Raw genomic sequence first — 21,424 nt, 5'->3', positions numbered from 1 at the left:
AGGTAAATGTTAGTGTTTTCCTTCATGGTCTTTGTGGCCTGTTCTACTTTCCTCAAACAGGATTTTGCAAACAGCTGGTGTCACTGAATACTGAGGGAATTAATCTTTTCCAGTAGATATTTGCTTCTGGTGTTTTCCTAGGATATACACGAGTTACAAGGAATACCATGTGACATGCAGATTTTTGCTCCTCAGAGCACAAATATGTTTCCGAGTACATTCATCTACTTTTTCTCTCTCACTTCCAGCTCTGAACAGGGAACCCATTCCACTCCCAGACCCATTTAGGTGAAGTCAGATGTGACTCCAGCCCATCACAAGCTGGGGCGATGTGTCACCAGATACACAGCCCTGAGAGTGTCGACACCTGGCTAAGGAAAAGAACATGTGCTGTCTTCACTGCTATCATTCATAGCACCCAGTAATTCCCAGATTAAAATTACTTATTTTTGATAACTAGATCAATTTTTGTGATATAATCTCAGTGCAGTTTTCCCTGAATGCACTGACATTTAGATTAAGAGCTCAGGCTCTGGCAGTATAATTGAAGGGGTGTATTTGAAGCTTTTGATGCAAAGCAGCTCTCATCAGTCCTCTTTACAGCCTTATCAGTCAGTCAATCACGCAGTCAATTTATGAGACCTTTTGTGTGCACTTCAGGTATTTATTATTTTCAGTGTTGTTTATGCTGGGATGTGTAAGGACTACTGCTACCTGTGTGGTGTTTTGGGGTAGTGTAGTGATGCAAGGATGTGGTGTTGTCAAAAGTCAAAAGCACAAACCAATTACCGTAATGTGGGATGATGCTCCAAGCCATTGCCGAAGCAAAAATGCCACCAATCATCCAGAACATGCAAAGCCAGCTCAGGTGTTCCCCCCTCTTCTCACGAGATAGGAATTCAGAGAAATAGGCAAACACGATGGGGAGGGATCCCCCAATACTGAGGAGAAAAAAGAGCACATGGGAAGAGTAAGTCTTCTTTAATGTCTTTGTAGTTAGAATTGCACATATAAAGAGGGAAGGTCACACTCACAGACACGTTGCACAAAAGTGAGACTTGTAGGAAAAATGCAAATCTCTCTTTGGCTGGACTGGTCTTAGACATCAAAGATAAACAAGATTCTTCTCATGCTCTGAAAGCTGAATTTCCCATACAGTTTATATAAAGCCAGTGTAATGCCTTGCTCTTCACCTAGACATCTTTGTTGTTGTTTTGTGATCATCCATTTTAGAGGCAAAATACAGGCAGGCAATGGGAACTGCTGAGGTTCTCACTGGAGACCCTGGCAGTCAGGATTGTCAACCGAGTTGGGTATTTATCAGTCTTACTCGCCTTTCTGCATGATTTGGACAGCACCAGAAGAATGTCAATGACCAAACTTCCCTACTGCTGACATTTTAAGGTCAAGAGTGAGGTAATGCAACCACACGTGCTAAACAGCAGCGCCATCCTGGCTCAGTACCAGAGATGCATCTCCTGAGCAGCCTTCCTTCCCCCATCCCGCACAGCCAAACTGCTGAGCTGTGACGGAACTCCTCCAGAACATGGGACGAATTCACCAGTTACCCACCCGAGGCCTGAGATAAGGCGGCAGAAGAGGAAGAATCCGTATCCCTGGACGAAGGAGGAGAGGAATGCAAAGGCAGCATTGATTGCAAGTGATATGATGAGGCATTTCTTTCTTCCCAGTTTATCAGCAAGGCCGCCCAGCATGACAGCTCCCACCATCATTCCTAAGTAGACTATCAAGCCTAGAAGTGAGAGAGAAAGACAGTAACCATGTGGAAACAGTGTTCAGTGTAGAAGAAGATTTTAAAGCACCCATATGGCAGCTGATGTCGACCTGGCAAACCCAGGACCCACATCCATCTCAAATGATATATCTCAGGTGCTAGAAACTCTATCCATTGGTAGAACTTAATTTTGCCATCTTGTGCTCATGAGTTTGCATCACTCCCTACTGCACTGCATCATGCAATATAGACATACCCTCATCTGACCAGACCCACGCCTTTCTTTCCCAACCTTACTGCTCACATATCCCCCGCACGTAAGCAATGGCCAGGCATAAGCAGCTTAGGATGCACGTGTCCCAGCTACGTGCCACCAATGATACAACAGAAGTCTGATGTCTTAACTCTTCTAACCCCCCCGAGCACAATGGGACTGAGGATGTGTAGGGAGGAGGCTCTCTGGCTGTTGATGCTCAGAAAGCTGTGAGAGCAGTGAGACTGCTAAAGCATGGCTGAATCTCTTTGCAGGTTACCTATCCTACCCATACTTCATTTGCAGTATATCATCTCTTTCACTCTCTGCTTTTTCCTAGCTTTATCTGAAAGGATCAGTCTGTCACTGAGACTCACCTTGTGTAACATAGGTACTTCCTTCCTTTGTTACTAGATCAAGATCTGGCATCTAACTAAAGGACAACTTACAGAAAAGAGTGCAGTCTTGATCTGAAAATTTCAGAAGGGAGAACCTACTGCTTGTCTTGATAGTTTGCTCTATAGAGTTATGACTCTGACATTGTTAAGAAAAATGGGTTCTTCTTTTTAACTTGGACTTCATTAGATCTTCTACTATGGGGTCCTCAAAAGATAAGTTTCAGTGGCTACATTTAGTGCCAGGCTGAACAGGAAAGAATAGTTTTCTTCTCCAAATAGGTTCCCTGTACCCAGCTCACTATGTGCTCACAACTTTAGCCTTGAAAACAGAGCAGTTGTCCTTGGATCTTCGACTGACACCGACACCACAAGGGCCACCTTCTCTATTGCCTTTTCCTTCATGCTGGTACCAGTGTAAATAGCACTAATTAATAATGCTCAAAGGTCCAGAAATATTTTTTTTTCATTTATTTTATCTACTTTCCACATGTAGATACTTCAGTGAGTGCTAGTCCTAGGAAGAACCAGAAGCTATGGTCCTTTTGCTGGCAAAATTCCTTTTGAAGCCTGCAGAAGTTACGACATGAACGGACAGCAGGATCAGATATTCAGCATTTAAAATCTAATAGCAGTCAGTGATGTAGGTTGGAGACACTGATCAGCCAGAGTGAAATGATATGCGCTGCTGTTAAGGAACAATACGTGGGAATTGATCAGTCCAGCAGCTGGCAGCCCATGGACCAGGTCTCTGAAGGCCGTATTGGCCTCTGGGCTTCAGATTCTTGTTTTAGGCTTGTCTGTGAACAAATCCCTGTTCATTCCTTTGAGCCACAAAAGACGTAAGGATGGAAAGGATCAGGCAGGAGCATATGTCTCCAAGGCTTCTCTGAAAATGCCCAGATGAGTCAAGACCCCAAGGAGACAGGCTATCAGCAGGTGGAGTTATTCCATGTTTCACAGTGCAGAAGACAAAGCCCTTCGTGTTTTGTTCACTTGCCACGTGTGGCTGTGGCTGCCTCTGCCTTAGCACAGCAGGACCAAAACACTTGGTGACCAGGTGACTTTACTGCATGCTCTGCACTTGCCAGCTGCTGACATGGAAGGCTTTGGGGCAGCACATCCAAGCACACTGTTCTGTTACTGCATTGGCAGCTCCTTGGCTACTAAGCTGTATATTTCTCAGAGCTGCCTACTGCAAGATAATTGTCCACAGAGTAGGAACAGTGTCACCATCACCACATTTCAGAAGAAATTAGTGGCAACAACTGTGCTTCCTGGGAAGCACAGAGGTGCAAGAGGCTGTTCCCAGAACACCTCCTATCTCATCTCAGACACCACAGGCAGGACTATAGTCTGTGCCTATAGGCTGCACAGTCCTGCTGTGGAGATCCTGATGGGGCCTCGTCATGGCTGGATTATAATCCTGAGGAGCTGAACTATGTGAGGATAGAGAAATATCTGCTTACCAGAAAGCAGAATTTTCAGTAAAGAAAGTTCTTGAAGGAAAAATGATGCTTGGAGATGTTTGGATACTGGGGGGCATGTCAGGTTCAAGACCCAGCCGAGCAGGGGTTGAAGGAAACACCATAACTCAAGAAAAGCAGCAGTGTTCCCTGCATCCCTGGCCCATAGTGAAGGCAACGGATGCTGCGCAGGTAAATGTGCTGCCTTAATAGGAAACATTCTTATTTGCTGACTGAAGAAATGCAGCTAAAACATTTTTCAATCGTGGTTGAAGAACATCCTTTGGGAGGGCCATTCCTCACCTTGAACCAAGTGTTGACTTCTCTTGAGACCCAACGTCTTCCCCAGAACCTTTTCTGTCAAACACATCACTTGAGAAACAAGGTGATGATGATTTTTTTTGGTGATTTATTAATGCTTAACCAAGACAATCAGTCTGATGGCTGAAGGCTGTTCCGTGCCATCCAGCAAAGCTAACTAAGGACTAATGCAGAGTTATTTGGCAACTGATTCTGTCTTTCTTTTGATTGTAAATGCCTGCACTTGATTTGAAATGCATTACTAAATTAAAAGTTATGCAGAAGAGACCAACTGCAGCATTTGAAGGATGCTTGTCTCACGCTGATCAGAAGTGGAAAATTTCAGACTTCTTAAGTCTCCCCTGTTCCATAGCAGGGTACTTGGGTCACCTCTCTGGGAATGGTTCTGCTTTCTTTTCCATCCACACAATGTCCAAAGGGCAATCAGGATTTTGTGTGTCAAAGACAAAAAATCTGTTCTTGCCTCTTAACAGCCTTTGTACCAGAACTGCACAGGATTTTGCCAGGGCAATTGTACCTCTGCCATAAGCATGTGGCTCTCTGCAGTCAATACCCACACTCCCTGCCCTACCCTCCTGGCCTGACCTGGCCTCGTGAGGTGATCTGAAGGTGTGTAAAGGTTTCAGACACTGATCTGCAGCAGTCAGAGAAGATACGTACACATCTGAGAACCTGACATCTCTTTCTCTATTAACTTTGGCCTCCAGCTTGTTTGCTGAACTGAAAATTACAAGGGAGAGCTGAGGCAAAAAACCATTTCAGTCCAAAATCTTTCTGAAGGAAGAATCTTAATGCAGTGCTGTAAGGCCTAATGCTTTTACTCTGGCTCCCAAGCTACATTTAATGAAGCAGCTCGGATCGCAGCCATCAGACAGAAGTGATGATGCACCCTGGATCTACTCACCGGTACATCAGAGCCACCCATCGGACAGTGAGCCCTGCCACCACTGTTACAGCACAACTCAGCCCACACTGCCAGACCCCGATGAGGAATTAAAAACGATCTGCTAGAGTTTTTTCTTCTTTTTTTTTTTTTTTTTTTTTTTTTTTTCCCTGAGAAAAGTCTCTGGATGGCAGATGTTCATCCAAATCCTCTTAGTACAGAAAATGTCCCAGGTCAGGAAGAGGTGGAGGAGGTTGTTACTGTCCTCTAGCTGGCGATTTTTTGCAGCTGAGTACCCTGGTTGGTGGCAGGGCAGGCAGCTCTCTGGCCAGGGGAAGAGTGGGCTTAGCACGGGCTGTGGCAGTGTTTGAAACTGGGCGCCAAGAAGTGGAGTGGAGCTGCTTTAATGGGCAAAACCCTGCAGATTCTGACTGAGAAGCCCAGACTTGCAATGGAAGAGAAGATTATATCTGCAACACAGCATCCATTAAACAGTGAGCAACATAAAACACAGAAGAACTGCTAATGTCATAAACTCACTTAGAGGTTGTAGCTTTAACTGGTTATTGTATGTAATAAACCAATGGACGTATCGTCCCCTAGAAATCTGAAGCAATGAAGATCTGTAGTAAAGGAAACCTCAGGGATGATCAGAGACTGTCTGCTTGGCCAGTTTTTGAGCGGAATGATCCAGGTTATAGAAATGCGTACTTCAGGGCTGAAACAAAATCAGCAGGACACTTTATTATGATGGAGAGGTCTCTTTTGGGAAGACTGCACAGTCTGGCCAATATCATTAAAACTTTTGGGGCAGCTGCTATAAAACATCAGTTGTCAGCTGATGGATCTTGGGACCCAAGGTGCAGGACAATATCAGGCTTTGCAGATTGCTTTGCAGATTCCACAATAAGGTGGCAGGGACCCAGGGAGGAGTGGAATATTTACTCATACAGTCTCCATCCGGGAGAGACAGACTTCTGGAGAACAGAGTGATGGTTGTTACCTCTAAAAGAGATCCAGCTCCTATCAAGGAAACTCAAATTTTAAGGAGAATTGGACCAAGAAAAGTGATCACTAAATAGTACTTCTTTTGCTTGTGTTACTTCCATCCACCAAATATTCTACAGAACATTACAACGGTCTGTACCAGAATCTTTGCTTCAATCACCGCCTGCAAACCATGCAGACCTAGGCTGTGCTAGGAGGGATCAGCTTCCAAATTAACACTTGCAGTGGTTAGGTGAAATGTTAAGGGCAGCTCTGAATAACTCATTATTTGCAGACTATTCCACGAGTAATGGAGTATAATGAATGCCTGTGGGAATGCCTGCAGCAGCCTCCCATAAAATTGGTGGAAAACCAAAGAGCAGAAACTCTAAGAATAAATTTCAGGTTATGACTCATTCAATGCTGAAGTTATAAGGAAAATATGTGACCAGTAACTGGGCTTATTCCCACCAGAAAAGAGGTAACATATACAGCATTTTTACACTAAGAAATTTATTAGCTTTCATTGAAGCTGTGTGCTCCCTGTTAGACAGGAATTAGGGACATAAAAGCTGAAGTTCTAGGAATAAGGAAAGGCTATGTGTGCTAAACTGTATTTTTACTATTTCATTATAATTAAAAGTAGATTCATAAAGGTTTCAGAAAACAAAAAATTCAAGGTTTACCTAAATGTCCATCAAAAGCATGAATTTCTTTCATTGACAGCTAATGGGATTAAAATTCTTAAAAATGCGGCACATCTGAAAATAATCCCTTTCAAGTCAGGACAAGGACTCATGGAGTAAATGGAAAATTTGAGTAGAAAAAAACCTCAGCTCAATGGGAAGAATTAGTCCCGGAGTCTTTGGTGCTGTCAGGAAGGTGAGAGGCTGCCTGGGTCCAGGTGCAGGGGAATGTGAAATCTCCTACCTGCCTTCAAAGCCCAGGCCACTACCTGTACAGCCCTACAGTAAAGAAAAGAAGGCTTTTGAGGACAGGAAAACAGAAAAGGATTAGGGCCTAATATATCTTGCAATTCAAACTGTAATAAAAAAGAAATCCAAACACTCTTACTGGTGTAGCATCTGTTATACATGGGTGCACTTTATGGACACAAACAAAATTTTGTGAGTCAGGTCTGGACAGTTTTGGAGATGGATGAGGCAAGGCACAGGATCCGACTGTGCGTAATTTAAAGAGAAGGATAAACCAGTGGTAGTCCTGACTGTCTTCTGCTCTGGCAATGGCCTGCATGTCCCAGAACAGGGGATGGTCTCAGCAGAGGATGAACTGAAGACTGAGTGGTCTTTTTCCCCTTTCTTCCTGAAATGTCTAACCTGCTTTTCCTTGTAGGCTTGTTAGTGCTTTCCTCATGAATCTCCTTGACCTTGTAAATGGAAATCAAATGAAAGGGTAGGCTGGTTGCACTTGCCTTGTTGATGAAGTACAAGCAGAGAGACTTCGTCTACAGCTAATGGGTCTACCACTGAGAAACAGATCGCCCATGTAAAAGGCAACTTTCCATTTTTGGAGATCTGGGGGTGGATGTTGGGTGAATCTGGCTGCTGAGATTGAGGGGATTCTGCACGTTAAAGCCAAAGGTGGATGCATGAATCCGTGAGCGCTCTGACGCAGCACTGGCGAGGCAACGCACACCCAACACTGCAGCGAGGCGTGGGTGGCTGTTTACGCTCCGCTGGCTTCACAGTCCCCCCACAGGACTTGTCCATTACTACAATATTCATGGGACCATCTGGTTCCCCCCACCCAACCCCTCTGCTAAAGCAACGTTTTCCACAGAGGAAACCAAACAAATCCTTTGCTGTTAAACGAAAACCTGCTCATGCTGGCTCTCGTCAGATGAAATTCCCTCAGTGTTTATAAATGGGGATGCAGCCATCCCCCTATTGGATCTGCACAAGGTGTGGGGTGTTCCCAAACCACAAAAACACCTTTTTTTTTTTTTTTTCCTCTAACATGTCCCTACGGCTTGGGGTGATGATGATACTCCTTGGGCTGCAGGAGCGTTTCTGTTCAAGAGCAAATTTGCAGCTGGGAGTGCCCAATGCTCAGGGTGTGGGCATGGGCAGGACTCATCGGGGTTCAACTAGCTGCCGTGCTGGGGGCTCATGACCATGGAGGTACAAAACAGGCAGCCACAAGCCATGGCAGAGCAAGGGAGCTATGGCTGGGTTCGTCTGTGCTTATCCAGGGGGAAAAAAAAAAAAAAAAAGTGGAGAAAAGCCACTGAGCTCTGGAGAAGGGATTAGGATTTGCTGTCATATCAGGTGAATTCAGGTCAATGAGAAGCTGAGGCCAGATTTTATCTCAGCTGATAATAAAACATCCTCTTCACACATCTAAAAGCAGGGATAATGTTACACATCCTATTTAACGTGACTCACACAGTCAAGCTTGAGTTGCTACATAGGTGCATAATAACTATTTTTTTTTTTATCTAACATTGCGAGGTTAAGAGTCTGTAAGATGATATTCTCCTTAAAATATTATTATTAAATCATAAAAGGGAAAAGGTAGTTTTGTGCCTGAAAAAATAATTTTATTCTCATCATTGGTGTGGCTGTTTTGCAGTTATGGGCAAAGCCCTTAAAAATTTTCTTCTCAGTTTGCTGAACTGTGAAATGATGATAATACAACTGCAGCTCTGGGGATCTGCGAAGCCTGATGCTTTAGCTGTGCCTTGTGTTTTTTATATGCAGGATGCGAAAAAGTTTAAAACGTTACTGTGACACCGTCTTTTAGACTTGCTGTGTACTTACTATTCTATGCTTGCAGATATATTTAGTCCTCTGAGAGGTGATTAAAAGCACTTGAAGATATACATTTATATGATATTTCTCCAAATTATGAGACTGTGTGCCTTTCAACAATTTTATGACTCGTCATATAATTATCCTTAGCAAATAAAAAGACATCTGTTTCTGACAGGATGTATTATACTGAAAAGGAATGTTCTGTTTCACTAAATTTAAGAAATTAATTATTATTATGACGACTGCTGGTGAAAGCTCAGCAAAGCAGATTTATCAAATGAATACATAAAGATAATGTTGTTACAAGTTACCAAACTTATTCTTAACAACTAGTGCTAAAAATTAATGAAATCAAACTGCTAAAATATATACAGTTGTTTCTTTTGTGTGTGTGTGTGCAATCATCTTCAAAATAGCATTTCGCATAACAGAAAAACTCCAAATATGTGGTTTTGTCCCACTAGGGATATTTAGGGCTAAAATAGTGGTTAATTTGCATCTGATGGCGAGATGTTTATTTTCAGAACAAAATGTAAACGTTTTCTAAGATGTGTCATATTCATTTCACACATTTCACGAAACACTGTGGGCATCTGTTTATTTGGAATTTTTGCATAATTTGGCCATAATTTGCTTGATATTTTTCCCCGCTTGCTTTCTGAGGGAGGAAAAATATGCAATATACCGAGCATTTAATGCAAAATGTCCTTTTAACAGAAGCTGAAGTGCACTGAATTGGTCTTTAGGGGGCATCTACTTCAGCTCTCTTATTTGTTCCTTCCTGTGAGAGTTTAATTACTTACCTGACTTATTTCCCTTTTTTTCCCGCCTGGCTTCTCTTGTTATAGCTAAGACCTTCTTGTGTGTTTAAATATTAGCAGCTGCCTGGAAGCAACCTTAACTCCACCTGGGATAACGTGATTATATTTCCTTAGCAAAAATGTGTTAAGACAAATTGTTGCCTTGGAATAAACACAAGTTCATCGTAGACACCTATTGGTACGTGGGGATAAGGTAAGGGGCAGTAAATCCTGTGCGGATAATAACCCTGCTTCCCTAAAACCTCGTGATAATTTGAGAAAAATCTGTGCCTTCTCTAATCAACCCTCCGTTTGTTCTATGCAGACCACTCTAGCAAGATGGTTACTGCACATTAGGCAGAAATTGAGGTGAAGAGCTCTTTGACTGCCACCAAGTCAAACTGTAAGTATCATTGAACCCTGAGTATTAGCAAGATCAATGTGCAATAGCACAGCCTGTCGACTGCCGAGGGAATGGAAACACGGGAGGAAATGAGCATGTGTTGGAGGTTCTGTGCTTTGTTAGGAGATTTCTTTTTTCTTGTTGCAGGTGGATGGGTGCTGAGGCTAATCCAGGAAAGTTTTAGAGGAAGATTACGTTCTCGTCTCCATCAATAGCACTTCCCCAGCCTTTCCTCTCAGGAGATGATACCTGTCTGTCCTATCATGCCCTGTACCCACAGCTGCTCAGAAAAGGGATGAAACCCCCTTGCAGGGGCGGTACCTGGGACACCAGGATGTGCTGGAGACAAGTCTGCACCCAAACCTTGTGTCCCTGCACTGCCCTGCTGCTGCCTGCCAAACTTCCAACACCCTCTGCTCCCTGAGGTTGGCAGAAAGCTCTCCTCCTCCTCTCCAAACCCAGAGATCTGCACTCTTCCCCTCCTAAGCCCTTCATCAGCCCCTGTACCTGCTCCAGCCTCCTCACACCCTCACTTCTTGATGCCCTTGGGTATTCATGACTGGCATCAGTGTGCCACAATCTAAGTGCTCTGCAAGCTAAGGCTTTCTAAGCCACGTTTAATTCATTGTCACAAAGGATCATCTCACAAACCTCAGATCCAAGAGGAAACCTGCAGCAGAGAAAAACCCAGCAGACAAGAAAGTATGTTTAACAAATAAGACAGACTGAATCCGAGACCAGCTTCATGTACAACACCAGTCAGTAACAACTGAGTGCTACCGTAAATATCCACATTCCTCTCTGCCTGAAACTAAGATCACAGAATCACAGAATCATCAAGGTTGGAAAAGGCCTTGAAGATCATCCAGTCCACCATTAACCTCACACTGACAGCTCCCAACTACACCAGATCCCTCAGCACTATGTCAACACGACACTCTTAAACACCTCCAGGATGGGGACTCCACCACTGCCCTGGGCAGCCCATTCCAATGCCTGACAATGAATCAACTTTTATTGTTTTGGGGAAAATTCTTTTTGTTTTCCTCATATTTAAGCCACAAAATAGTGTGATTACAAGCCTTGACAGCACATCCCTCAAACAAACAAGCTAAGGACAGAAGAAATTGTTCTGCAAAACCAGGTTCTCAAAAGTTGTCTTTAAAAGTGGACAGGAAAGGCGGCAAAAACTGTGTTCTTCCCCTAATTGGCAGTTCCAGATTAGTTCAGCTAATGCGCAGGAGGTTGAGGCTGGAATTGAATATGGACCCAAATGTCTCCTTGCTTATTCAGAGCTTATCAGAACACCCTGAACTTTCATCCTTACAAATACTGAGCTGGAAAAAGCAGAACGAGCTCTCTGGGGAGATTTCTTGTTCATTTTTACCTGTGGTTGGGCCAGAAATACTTCAAAGATAGATTTTCTTGTGACATTTGAAGTTTTCTGACTCGGGTGCCTGCCAGAGCTTGAGCTCTACGAGGATAGATATTTATGGGGTCAGAGTTTCAGAAGATCTCAGCTTTCACACAGTCACCAAAATAAATGGCCTGCTTTTCAAAAAAGGTCTCATCAACTGAAAAGGCACCCAGCCTGGTGTCCCATGGGGAGCTAGAATCTGGAAGTGCCTTTGAAATCCGGATCCATTTGTGAGCAATTTGCTTTTAGATATCTGACGTGAGATATTTTGAGCTAAAATTTTTAAGTGGTTTATGAAGCAAAAAAATTTAGTAAACTCTTTAACTATAGAAACAAACAACCTGATCCTCACATTCAAATAAAATAGAAGAAACAGAAGAAAAAAAAAGCCTAGGACCTAGGACACCATGATGAGAGATCTATATAAGGAAAATTACCTATTGCCTTTGTTACATGAAAATTATGCAAATAGAACAGAGTCAAGGCTGGGGTCTAATCCAAAATCTGCATTTACCTTGCATCATGCAGAGCTTCTGGGCCAGAATGTATGAACTACAGGCCCTGATGATTCCCCTACAGCCCCAGTACATGTCCATCAAGACACACTCTCCCCTTCCTAAAGCAGTTCTTTGAAGAGCTACTTTATTTTCCTTCCAGATGCACTGTACTATTGCACAGCTGGCTCTCACTATGGGCCATGCTGGATACTTTCCTGATTCTTGGAGATTTGGAAGGCTTTGCTGTCTTTGGCTTATAATGTGCAAGGGAAAAAATTGTTCATCCAAACCTTTCCACCCAGTCTCACTCCCAGTAACTAAGCCTTTGTATTTTGACCACAAGGAGATGTCAATGGTAATGAAAAAGGATGTTGCCAGTAGCCTCAGCCTTTAATCCCCATGCAGCACATTAATTGCATTCCACAGACCTAAGAAGAAACCTCCATTGGCTACTTCTGATCCAGTATGTATTAGCAAACTGCTTGACCAAGAAGTCAGGATGCAGAGGGAACCGACTGCACAGCTGATTTGCCAGTTGGGACTTTGGGCTGAAGAACAGGAGAACCTGGGCAAAGTGGAAAACTTTGGAGAGCAGGACAGCATCAGGAGCCACAGTGTAACAGCCAAGTGATCCAGAGCAAACAGACCCCTTTTATAACTGTCATACTTGGACGGTACTGCTTTGTGGACTTCTCATTACAATGTAGCTTTTAAAAGTGCTGAAATCTGAGTCACTAGATCCTCCAGTACGGAAAGCCACCTTTAACCTTTCACTTATTTGTCCTGGAACACCCCTATGAGTTTGGTCCTGTGGACCTGCCGACTGTGAGCTGCCTTGTTCATATCCAGCCTGCAGTGACAGTGCTGGGGCCACAGCATAAGGTGGGCTTAAACGTGGTGCAATTCTGCTGCTTTTGAGTAGCTGCCTTCTCAGCAGCATGCAAACCCCTCTTGAGTCAGATCCACCCAGCCATGACTATGCATGACATAGAACACAAGAGAGTCGTCAGAAGATCCTGAAATCAGCTGGTCACTAGAAAAAAGGTGTTCTAGTTTCTACTGCATCAGAAGAACTTTTGCAAGTGGCACTTACCTAGCATCCCTTTGTTTGAACTGGATAAGCACATATCCTTCTCAGCACTGGGAAGAACAAATCCAACCACAAACACCTCCACCCCATCTGCCATCAGTGCCAACCCTAAAACAAAGAAGAGGGTCCACTGGAAACGTCCGTGGCCACATTCCTCAATGATGTTCTCATACTGGTGGGCAAGTTGCTCCTCATCCTCCATTCTCTCTGCCATAAGGTCATCACGGTCTCTGTACTCATCAGCCACAGCAGGAGCTCGTTTCTTCTGCTTTTCTTTAATGTCATCAGGGTGCGGGATCCCTTGGTACTCCCCCTCATAGACCTCATCATCTTCATCATGGCCTTCTGTAACATCACTCTGGGCATCTTCTTCATGAGCGGGCTCATCCCCGCCACGGTAGTAGCCATCATTGGGTGCATACCCTTCATAGTTACCATCCTGGTACCTGTAGTTGTCTGCGTTTGCCTCCCTGCCCCCTTGATAGAGGTTTGTGTTTCTATATCCATCATCCATTCTGAATGGAGATTTCTAAGTGCTGTAGATCACTGTGTGTAGATACTCTGTGTACTGGTTTGTGCAATTTCTGGTATTGGTTACTCGAACATATCTTTTCTCTGTTCTTCGGAACTGGCGGGATACACAGCTTCCCAGGCTTAGAAGGAGAATTACTATATAAAGTTTCTCTCTGACAGAGTCTCACACAGCTTTTGATAATGCTTCACTTTTCAGCTGTCATTTGTGACTTGCTGGCTTCTTCTGTGCTTTGAGTGGGAAGAGCTGCTGTCTGGTGAACAGCAAGGGAACAGCAAATTGCACAGCCAGGGAGCTAGAAGGATTTCACAGGTTTTTCCTGATTCATTGTGGTGGTGAAGGTCATGTCCTGAGAAAAAGGAAACAACAGCAATGAGACAGCAGTCAGCTTGCAAGCACACATACATTGAGTTCAATGCCCAACATTTTGAATACACACTCATCCATTGCAAAAAAAAAAAAATGGCAACAGACTGTTTGAGGAATGTTTTTGCATTGTCAAAACCCAAAGCCTCAGAACAAAAAAGGGCACTAAAAATTACCAAGTGGGAACCTAAAGCAGAATGTGTAGTCCCAATTTCTGTCATTCCCAGAACTCCTGCCTCCCACATGTGGTCCTGGTTTCCCCAGAGAGCAGAACAGTACTGGGCTGGGTTTCTGGAACAGAGCTCTCAGGTTGATATATGTTTCTATCCATCTACCCAGAGCACACTCATCCCTGGTACCTACAACTGGCTAACATCATAATGACACAAAATATGAGGTTGGTTTTCTTTTTCATCCAGATCCCAAACTTAATTTTATTTAATGCTGCTTTTTTCCCCCTAGTGTCTCTCCATCTGTATGACAGATGTACAACGAGCATGCAGCGTCTGCCAAGATAAAGTCACTGAAAGTCACACCAGCTCTGTTCTTCCCATATCCAACCATTGAGAGAGGATAATTTTCACAGGGAACAAAAATCAAAGATAATATAGAATCACTGCAGGGAAAACCAAGGGAAGCCAAGTTGCATCTAAACACATTCTCATTTTGGACACCTGATTTCCATTATTTTTTGAGTGGTTTGCAGCCAGCTGGCTCTCCAGTGTTCTCCTGCATTTGTTCCTGCACACAGCTGTAGACAAGGAGTTTGAAAGAAGACTCATGTGGGAAACTGAGTAGAGTCATGCTAGAGGAGCCAATAGAGTGTAGGCATGCATAAAATGTGGACTTCACTTTAAGCTTTGAGCTACTTAACTTAAATAAAGTGTAATTGAGCTATGAAATGACATGGGCAGGCACATCTGTATGTATGTGGGCATTGTTACCTCCACAGTCAGTTGACTTACAGAAGTGTACACAAATGCACACACTGTAAGTAACAGTGCTACCTTGCACTTTGGGATCTTGTTTGGCAGGCAGTATGGGTTTAAACAACATGGAGCTAAAATTACTTCAGAGGAGAAATTCAGCAGAAGCACTCTCACAGAATGCTCAGAAGGGCATCGCTCCTTCTGTAAATGCTATGATTTTTTGGCAACCCAAATGTTCAGGATAAGGAAAGAGCAGAGGCTTGACTTCTCTGCATGGAGTCACAGCCATGCCTAACAGCAATACTTGCCTATGCTGTTCATGGGAGCTGCTCCAAGAAACTTCATAAAACCTTCTCTGGCATTTCTGTCTAGCTACCTATAGATTTATGGCACACAATTACGACATGACCTCTGCAGGCCTCACTAGAGCATCTTCCTTTTCTCTGACCCCTCTGCCATTTGTCACTGTATTCAACGTGTTTCTTCTTCCCTTTCTTTATGCTGAATCACACATTACATTTTTCATGAAGTTAAAAAGGCAGCAAGGCATTCTTCCAGGGCTGAAAAAGAGCAATTAATAAAGTAAATAAATAAAAAAAAAAAATCCCAAAGGCATTCTGACCAGGTTAGAAAGATCAGGAGACTACAGTGCAGGTAGCAGTAAAGAGAAGTATTTGCATCTGCAATAGAAGTGTTAATGTGCAGGGTAGTTAATACATCTGACAGCCATCAGAAACACTTAAGTGGGTTTTACAGATCTTATTTCAATGCCGGAGTGTCACCACTAATGGTTAAAAAATCCAAGAGTAGTTCTGAGTCTCAAAACCTCCCAGTCTTGAAGTAACTTTTTTGATTACACAAAGATTTGTGCCATGACTGAACAACATGTTCTCCAAGAGAGTAAAAATGTAGTTCCACAGAGACATATTTTCTTTTGAAAAGTAGGGGAAAGAGCTTTTTTTTAAAAAAAAGCAAAAAAAGAAGAAAGAACAATATGTACTAAGGAGCATTAGGCCTTGTTTTGGAAGTCTTTAAATATCATGTGTTGGCAGGTTATGTTTCAAAGCGACCTCAAACGTCGGAGCAGGAAGCACAGTGACCTCACTGTATTTGTCCCTTTCTTGTTGCTACAGAAGTGGATTGAAAACTCATCGTAGGAAATGAAGTAATAACACTAATGATCAATAACAGAACTGATTGGATTCCGGGTCTCCACAGACCCTACCCCTCGCCTTACACCTACTTTTTCAAACGGTGAAAATATGTTCTTGAAGACCAAGCGCTGGAAATCTTTTTGTTCTCTATTAAAAAGCTGCCAAGACTGGAAGCTGGGCTCTTTGCTTCCCACAGTAACAGGGCCAAAGAAGATCACAAAATTAGAGAAGACCTATTGAAGCATCTGTGTTCTTTCACTGATACACAAAAATTGTTATTTACCATATGGGATCACTTGCATCTTGGGTAGCATAGGAAATAACGGCATGAGCTGACAAGACTCATAGACCAGTGACAGCCACCTGTCTTGGGAAGAACTTGTAATTCAGAAAAAAAGATCATGGCAGATAATAGTCACTGGGTTCCCATTCAGTTTGTAGGATGGATGTTTTCTGGGATCACCCAAGGAGAAGGCGCAGTGCCCAGAGGCAGGCTCCAACTGCGGATTCTTGAATGCTTTACTTTGATACTTCACACTACTTGTTTCCTTTCATTGCCACGTATGCACAGGTTGATTTGCTCTAGACCTGATTCTTTAACACTCTTTCACTCAAGCTGAGCTGCGCTCACTCATATTAGCAGCCCCATTTAACATTCAGATGTGAAATCATGACTTCTCATAAAGATTGCATGCTTGGATTGTTATAATTACCCTTCACAGTGATGCATGAGAGCTCGAGACAAATATACACATCACATCAAGTCTATTATAATCGTGGGCCCTTTTAAACTGACAGCCACCTTCCTGAGACATGCAAGTGAGGTTTAAACACACGACAAATGTAAGGCTCCATAAGGCAGAGTCTGTAGGGGAGGCAGGGGCAGGAGCAGGAAAGCCTCATTCTGGGTCTCCCCAAAGTAGCCCGTTCAACTGAGCTTTGGACACAAAAACCTGAAGTACCTGGGAATACAATTCCTTTCCCCACTTGTAACTCCCCACAGCACAGTACCTATTTCTCAATACATGACTTTGCTTTTTCTTCCCAAGTTATTTTTGCACTATAGCTTTTCCTCTATGTTCTGCTTCACATTTATCATAAACTTATTTCCTCACCAGTCTATCTCATCAGTTACCTGTTGCTAACCAGCATCCTTCACCTAATCCTGTATCTTGCACGCTCTAATTAAACAGTTTAAGTTAGATAAACAGCTGTTTAATACACACTATTCACCTTGCAGCTTTCTTGCACTCCTTAGCTCTTTAGTCAGCTCAGATGTTACATACTTAGCCAGGAATTCAGTCACTAGAGCTCTGCAACTCAAAACAGTAACCTAAAGTCTTGGACATACTCCTAATAGAGATGGTATCTACTCCAGGAAAAGGGACATTTAAGAAGAGCAGCTTAACACCTGTGTTTGCCCCTATGAAAAAGCGTATAAGGGAGGTGCCTGGTATGCTCAGGTGATAAACTGTGGGCTGAAGGGCAGCAGAGCTTGGAGGGGATGCAGGGAAGGGTGAGTTTCTTGTACCTAGCACTAAATGAAAAGTCCAGGGTTTGTTACAGAGCTGAACTCTAGCAGAGAACAGCAAATTAGTGAGCAGGGCGGTCAGGGCAAGGTGATTTCTTATTAAATATATTGAACCTTGGGGCATGATGGAGCTTCTGGAAAAGTAAAGAAAGGTTGTTGTGTGGGAGTGGGAACTGAAGGAAGCTGTGGGTGTGCACATATATGCGGTGGGGAGAGAGCCAAGGCTAGGGGCTGACATCCAGATCTTTCTTTTTGTCTTTGCATGCTCAGAAACGGAAAACTCTCAAAGTCAACAGCTGAATGGAGAGGTTATATGTATGCTATGGATAAGGAACTGTACAGGGACACTATAAAAATCTTTTTATGGGATCTTTAGCATTCACCAGAATAATCCCTGTAAAACAGATGGCAGAGCAGTTTAATACTCTACCTGAAGGACAACTCCTCTAGCAAAACGTCCTCACCCCCAGAGCTGCTTTCTGCTGGCAGCAATGGGAAGATGCCCAGATCCTACAGTGACCATAAGGTCACTGCAGTCACAAAGCTGACTGTTAAAAAAATCCTGGGAGTGCATTTTCCTCTCTGAAAGGAGAATGGAAATGATGCAGATAGGTTTTTGTGAAGTTTCAATCTCAGACTCTTAATGAGGATGCAATTAATGGATCCATTTGTACACACGAAAGATCACATTTTTGAGATGCTTAACAACTCACAGCTCCCAGGGAAGCAGTATCCTGGAATTCAGGCAGCCAGCAATTACACAAATGTTATTAGACTGAGTATTGTCGCAATATCTGATCACCACGTTGCTAGATGAAGTATTGCAGTGCCTGGGACACAGCGTTGTGCTGCAGGTTGAGCATCCTGGGGTCTGTCCCTTGACTTCTTGGCATTTTTGTGTCCCTCCATCCTGCATTTTGGAATAGCACAGCTTCCTCTGGTGTGAATCGCAAATAGGTTCCTCAAACCCCTTGCAGCTGTGGCTACATGAATAGATAGCAACTTGTGCCCCAAAAGCATAATAAACCAGAAATTGGAGAAAACAGGTCCCAGTGTTCCCTGCTTCACAGCTGAGGCCCAGGAAAAGTAAGTGCTTTGCCCAGAGTCCTTGTCAGGTTTTCACTGAACTCTTGCAGACTACCCCCCTCCCTTTTTTTTTTTTTTTTTTTTTTAAACTGTGAAAACAGCTATTTTCCCTCAGAATTTTGAAACTTTCACTCATTTCAACCAGTATAAATTTTTTTTAAAAAAAGTTCTAAAAAATTAGCCTGCAACCCATAATTCACAAAAATAACGTTTTCAGATTGGGTCCATTAAAAATGTTTCATCTTATAGTGTAAAAGGTTGTCCTTTTGGCACAGGAAAAAAAAACAACAGGTGCATGGAGAGTTGTTTCAAACTGAAAAACAAACATTGAAGAAATGCCAGCATGTCAGCTGCTTGATCCATTTTTTATTAAAACCATTTGTTTAAAGTGAATTTTCTCCTAAAAAATTCAAGTCTTGAAAAATTGGCATTTTCTTACCAGCAAAAATTGCATCAGAAACTCTCTAATTTTACTCCAATGGATATATCTCAGGTGCATCTTTAAGAAGACAATATAGAGAAATATAGTATTGGAGAAGTAATCCTGCTGGTTATAGGCATATGACTAAAAGTGTCTGACTTCTGTGCTGGGAGGCAGAAAAGAACTTCTCTTTCACAGGGCTCTGATTATTCTTTTTTTGCTAAATTAACATTGCTGCTGCAGCCACACGATTTAACATCCAGAAGAGAGTTGAGCAGTATCATCATTTTCCAGGACAGATGGCAAGGCTGGGTCCTTGGCAAGGATCCTGCAGAGGGAAAAGTGGCAAGATCTGGAGAGAATATATATGTGAGTGAAGTTAGAAAAAGGAAACGAGGGGGCTTCTAATGCAGAGAGGTAGAAACCAAGTGAAATCAGAAGTTGAGGAGAAAGGACAGGGATTAATGGTCCAAATTGTGCTCAGAATAAAGGGGGAAATGGCCAGGGAAGGATGGAATCTCTGACATATTACTGATCCACACACAGTGGGGAGAAAAATGACATCTACTGCTTAGTAATAACAGCAGCTCTTGCCTTCATATCTAAGGATTATAAACCCATCTCAGGCCATCTCTGTCAGAGCTCAGCTGTAATCCTCACTAATTCTTGCTTGACTTTTTGTGACTCCGTTTCACTGCCAAAATAATAAACAGACAGGGAGAAAAGTCCAGAGTGTAGGACTCTGACACACTTGAGGAAGAAGTTGGTTGTGGTGAACATCGTTCAGTCAAAAATAAAAAAGAGAAGTAAAATTGACAGCTATTTAAGGATGTGATTGTATCAAAATAGGTCGTGTCTCTTGTAGTTTTTCAACAGTCACTTTCCTTACTTTGCCTTTGTGTCAAATATACTAATCAGACGGCGGTGGTGAGAAATGAGTCCCTGGGGAATTTCCAGTACGATGTTCTCAGATCTGAACACTGGCCAGTGAATCAGTGTGATCTGATCAGCTGAAGACCTGGTCTCTTTTTTGGAAATACAGGTCAGCCCTTGAGATGCAAGTTAGTATGTAGACAGGTAAGGGAGCACTTGTATATACCACTGGGAAAAAAATTACTTCTGATTTCTTCCATTCCCTGTCCAGTCTCACAAGATCGGAAGCAAAATTTGTCTTTGCAATTAATGTCCAAAAAAAAATCCCATGGCTATCAAGCACTCTTGAGGGAGGACTATATTACAGTCCCAGGTTGGAAACCACTTGCATCTGGAGGAATGGCAGTTCCAGATGTTAATTTCTTGGGTCTCTTTTCTGCTCTTGTTCAGAAAAATCAAGGCAGCTATTTGAGTTTTCTAATTTTTTTAACTGGTGACATGATAGCTAGAAGCAAAATGGAGTTACTTTGCACCAAAGACACCATGATTGTGTGTGGGCATGTCAATATGTGATTTTTAGGTGTAAAGTTATGTGTTAATGGCTAGAACAACCAACTGTGGCTGCAAATAGTTAAAGCAGGCTAACTGGGTCTGGACAACAAGAGATTTAAAAATCAAAGTGTGTAGCAGGGCCTACCTTGAAAAGAGTTTGCTTTGAACTCTGGATAAAGAGGTGTCTTTTGTTGTGGCTTCAGAGAGTGCTGCATTAAGTGAAAACTAAGGATAAAAACAAGTTTCTCCTGAGAATTTTTTATTATTAAGCAATTATTTGATAGATATGTAACACAGGTTCAAAAACTCTCCATGGAGCTTATTAAGCAAGCTATCTGTGCCACAGATTCTATGTTAGTAGCTGTGAGTGAAAAGACGAGCAAGATACTTGAAAGTCATTGACTTGAAATCATCTGGTTCGAAAAACTGGCTTTCAGCAGAACAGATGGCACCTAATGATTGCTCCCCTGCAGCACAGGTAGGACACGTAGGGTAAAAGCCCTCTTCTTCCTGTAAAAATAATTGATTTATTCTAAGATGTTCTTAGGGTCTCTGGGTCAGGACTCAATATTCACTTTTCCCATGACATAGACTGGAAGAAGATTGGTGCTGATGCAGCCCTGGTATATTAAGAAATGCAGGGAAAACAGAGCTGAAGCAATTTAGCGTGTTACCAGCAGATCAGATGAATTATTTAACAGAGAAAGCATTTTAGTTCAAAATTCTCTGCTACAGAGTCTATTGAATTTACATTGTCTTACAGTTTCTGGATAATCTCTATTGATTTGTGGTGGGTTTTACGCATTTCTGTGTAGGTGCATACTGTGTATGTTTTGTTCCACCACAACAAAATACCCACTGTGTAATTTGGTCCTAGACTCCTGCATTATTTTGCTACAGCAACACTTTTTTCTGTGAAGAGAAACTGTAATGTTTGAAGATGAGGCATTTACAATAGC

General features: G+C 42.7%; 1 protein-coding gene across 3 annotated transcripts in view; it reads right to left on the bottom strand.

Annotated features, from left to right (window-relative positions):
- Positions 1-21,424, bottom strand: part of SV2B (synaptic vesicle glycoprotein 2B) — a 65,023-nt gene that overhangs the window by 15,311 nt on the left and 28,288 nt on the right. For all 3 annotated transcript variants that reach the window (XM_074917410.1, XM_074917411.1, XM_074917409.1), the window contains 3 exons: positions 13,025-13,902; positions 1,573-1,753; positions 790-941 (listed from right to left, as the gene is read on the bottom strand). In XM_074917410.1, coding sequence (XP_074773511.1) covers positions 790-941; positions 1,573-1,753; positions 13,025-13,535 — 844 coding nt within the window. In that variant the 5' untranslated portion in view covers positions 13,536-13,902. The remainder of the gene's footprint in view (positions 1-789; positions 942-1,572; positions 1,754-13,024; positions 13,903-21,424) is intronic.

Source organism: Athene noctua, chromosome 13 (assembly GCF_965140245.1).
Source record: "Athene noctua chromosome 13, bAthNoc1.hap1.1, whole genome shotgun sequence".
Classification (NCBI taxonomy): domain Eukaryota; kingdom Metazoa; phylum Chordata; class Aves; order Strigiformes; family Strigidae; genus Athene; species Athene noctua.
The sequence above is the reverse complement of the archived record's forward strand: the minus strand, read 5'-3'. Positions and strand labels throughout refer to the sequence as shown.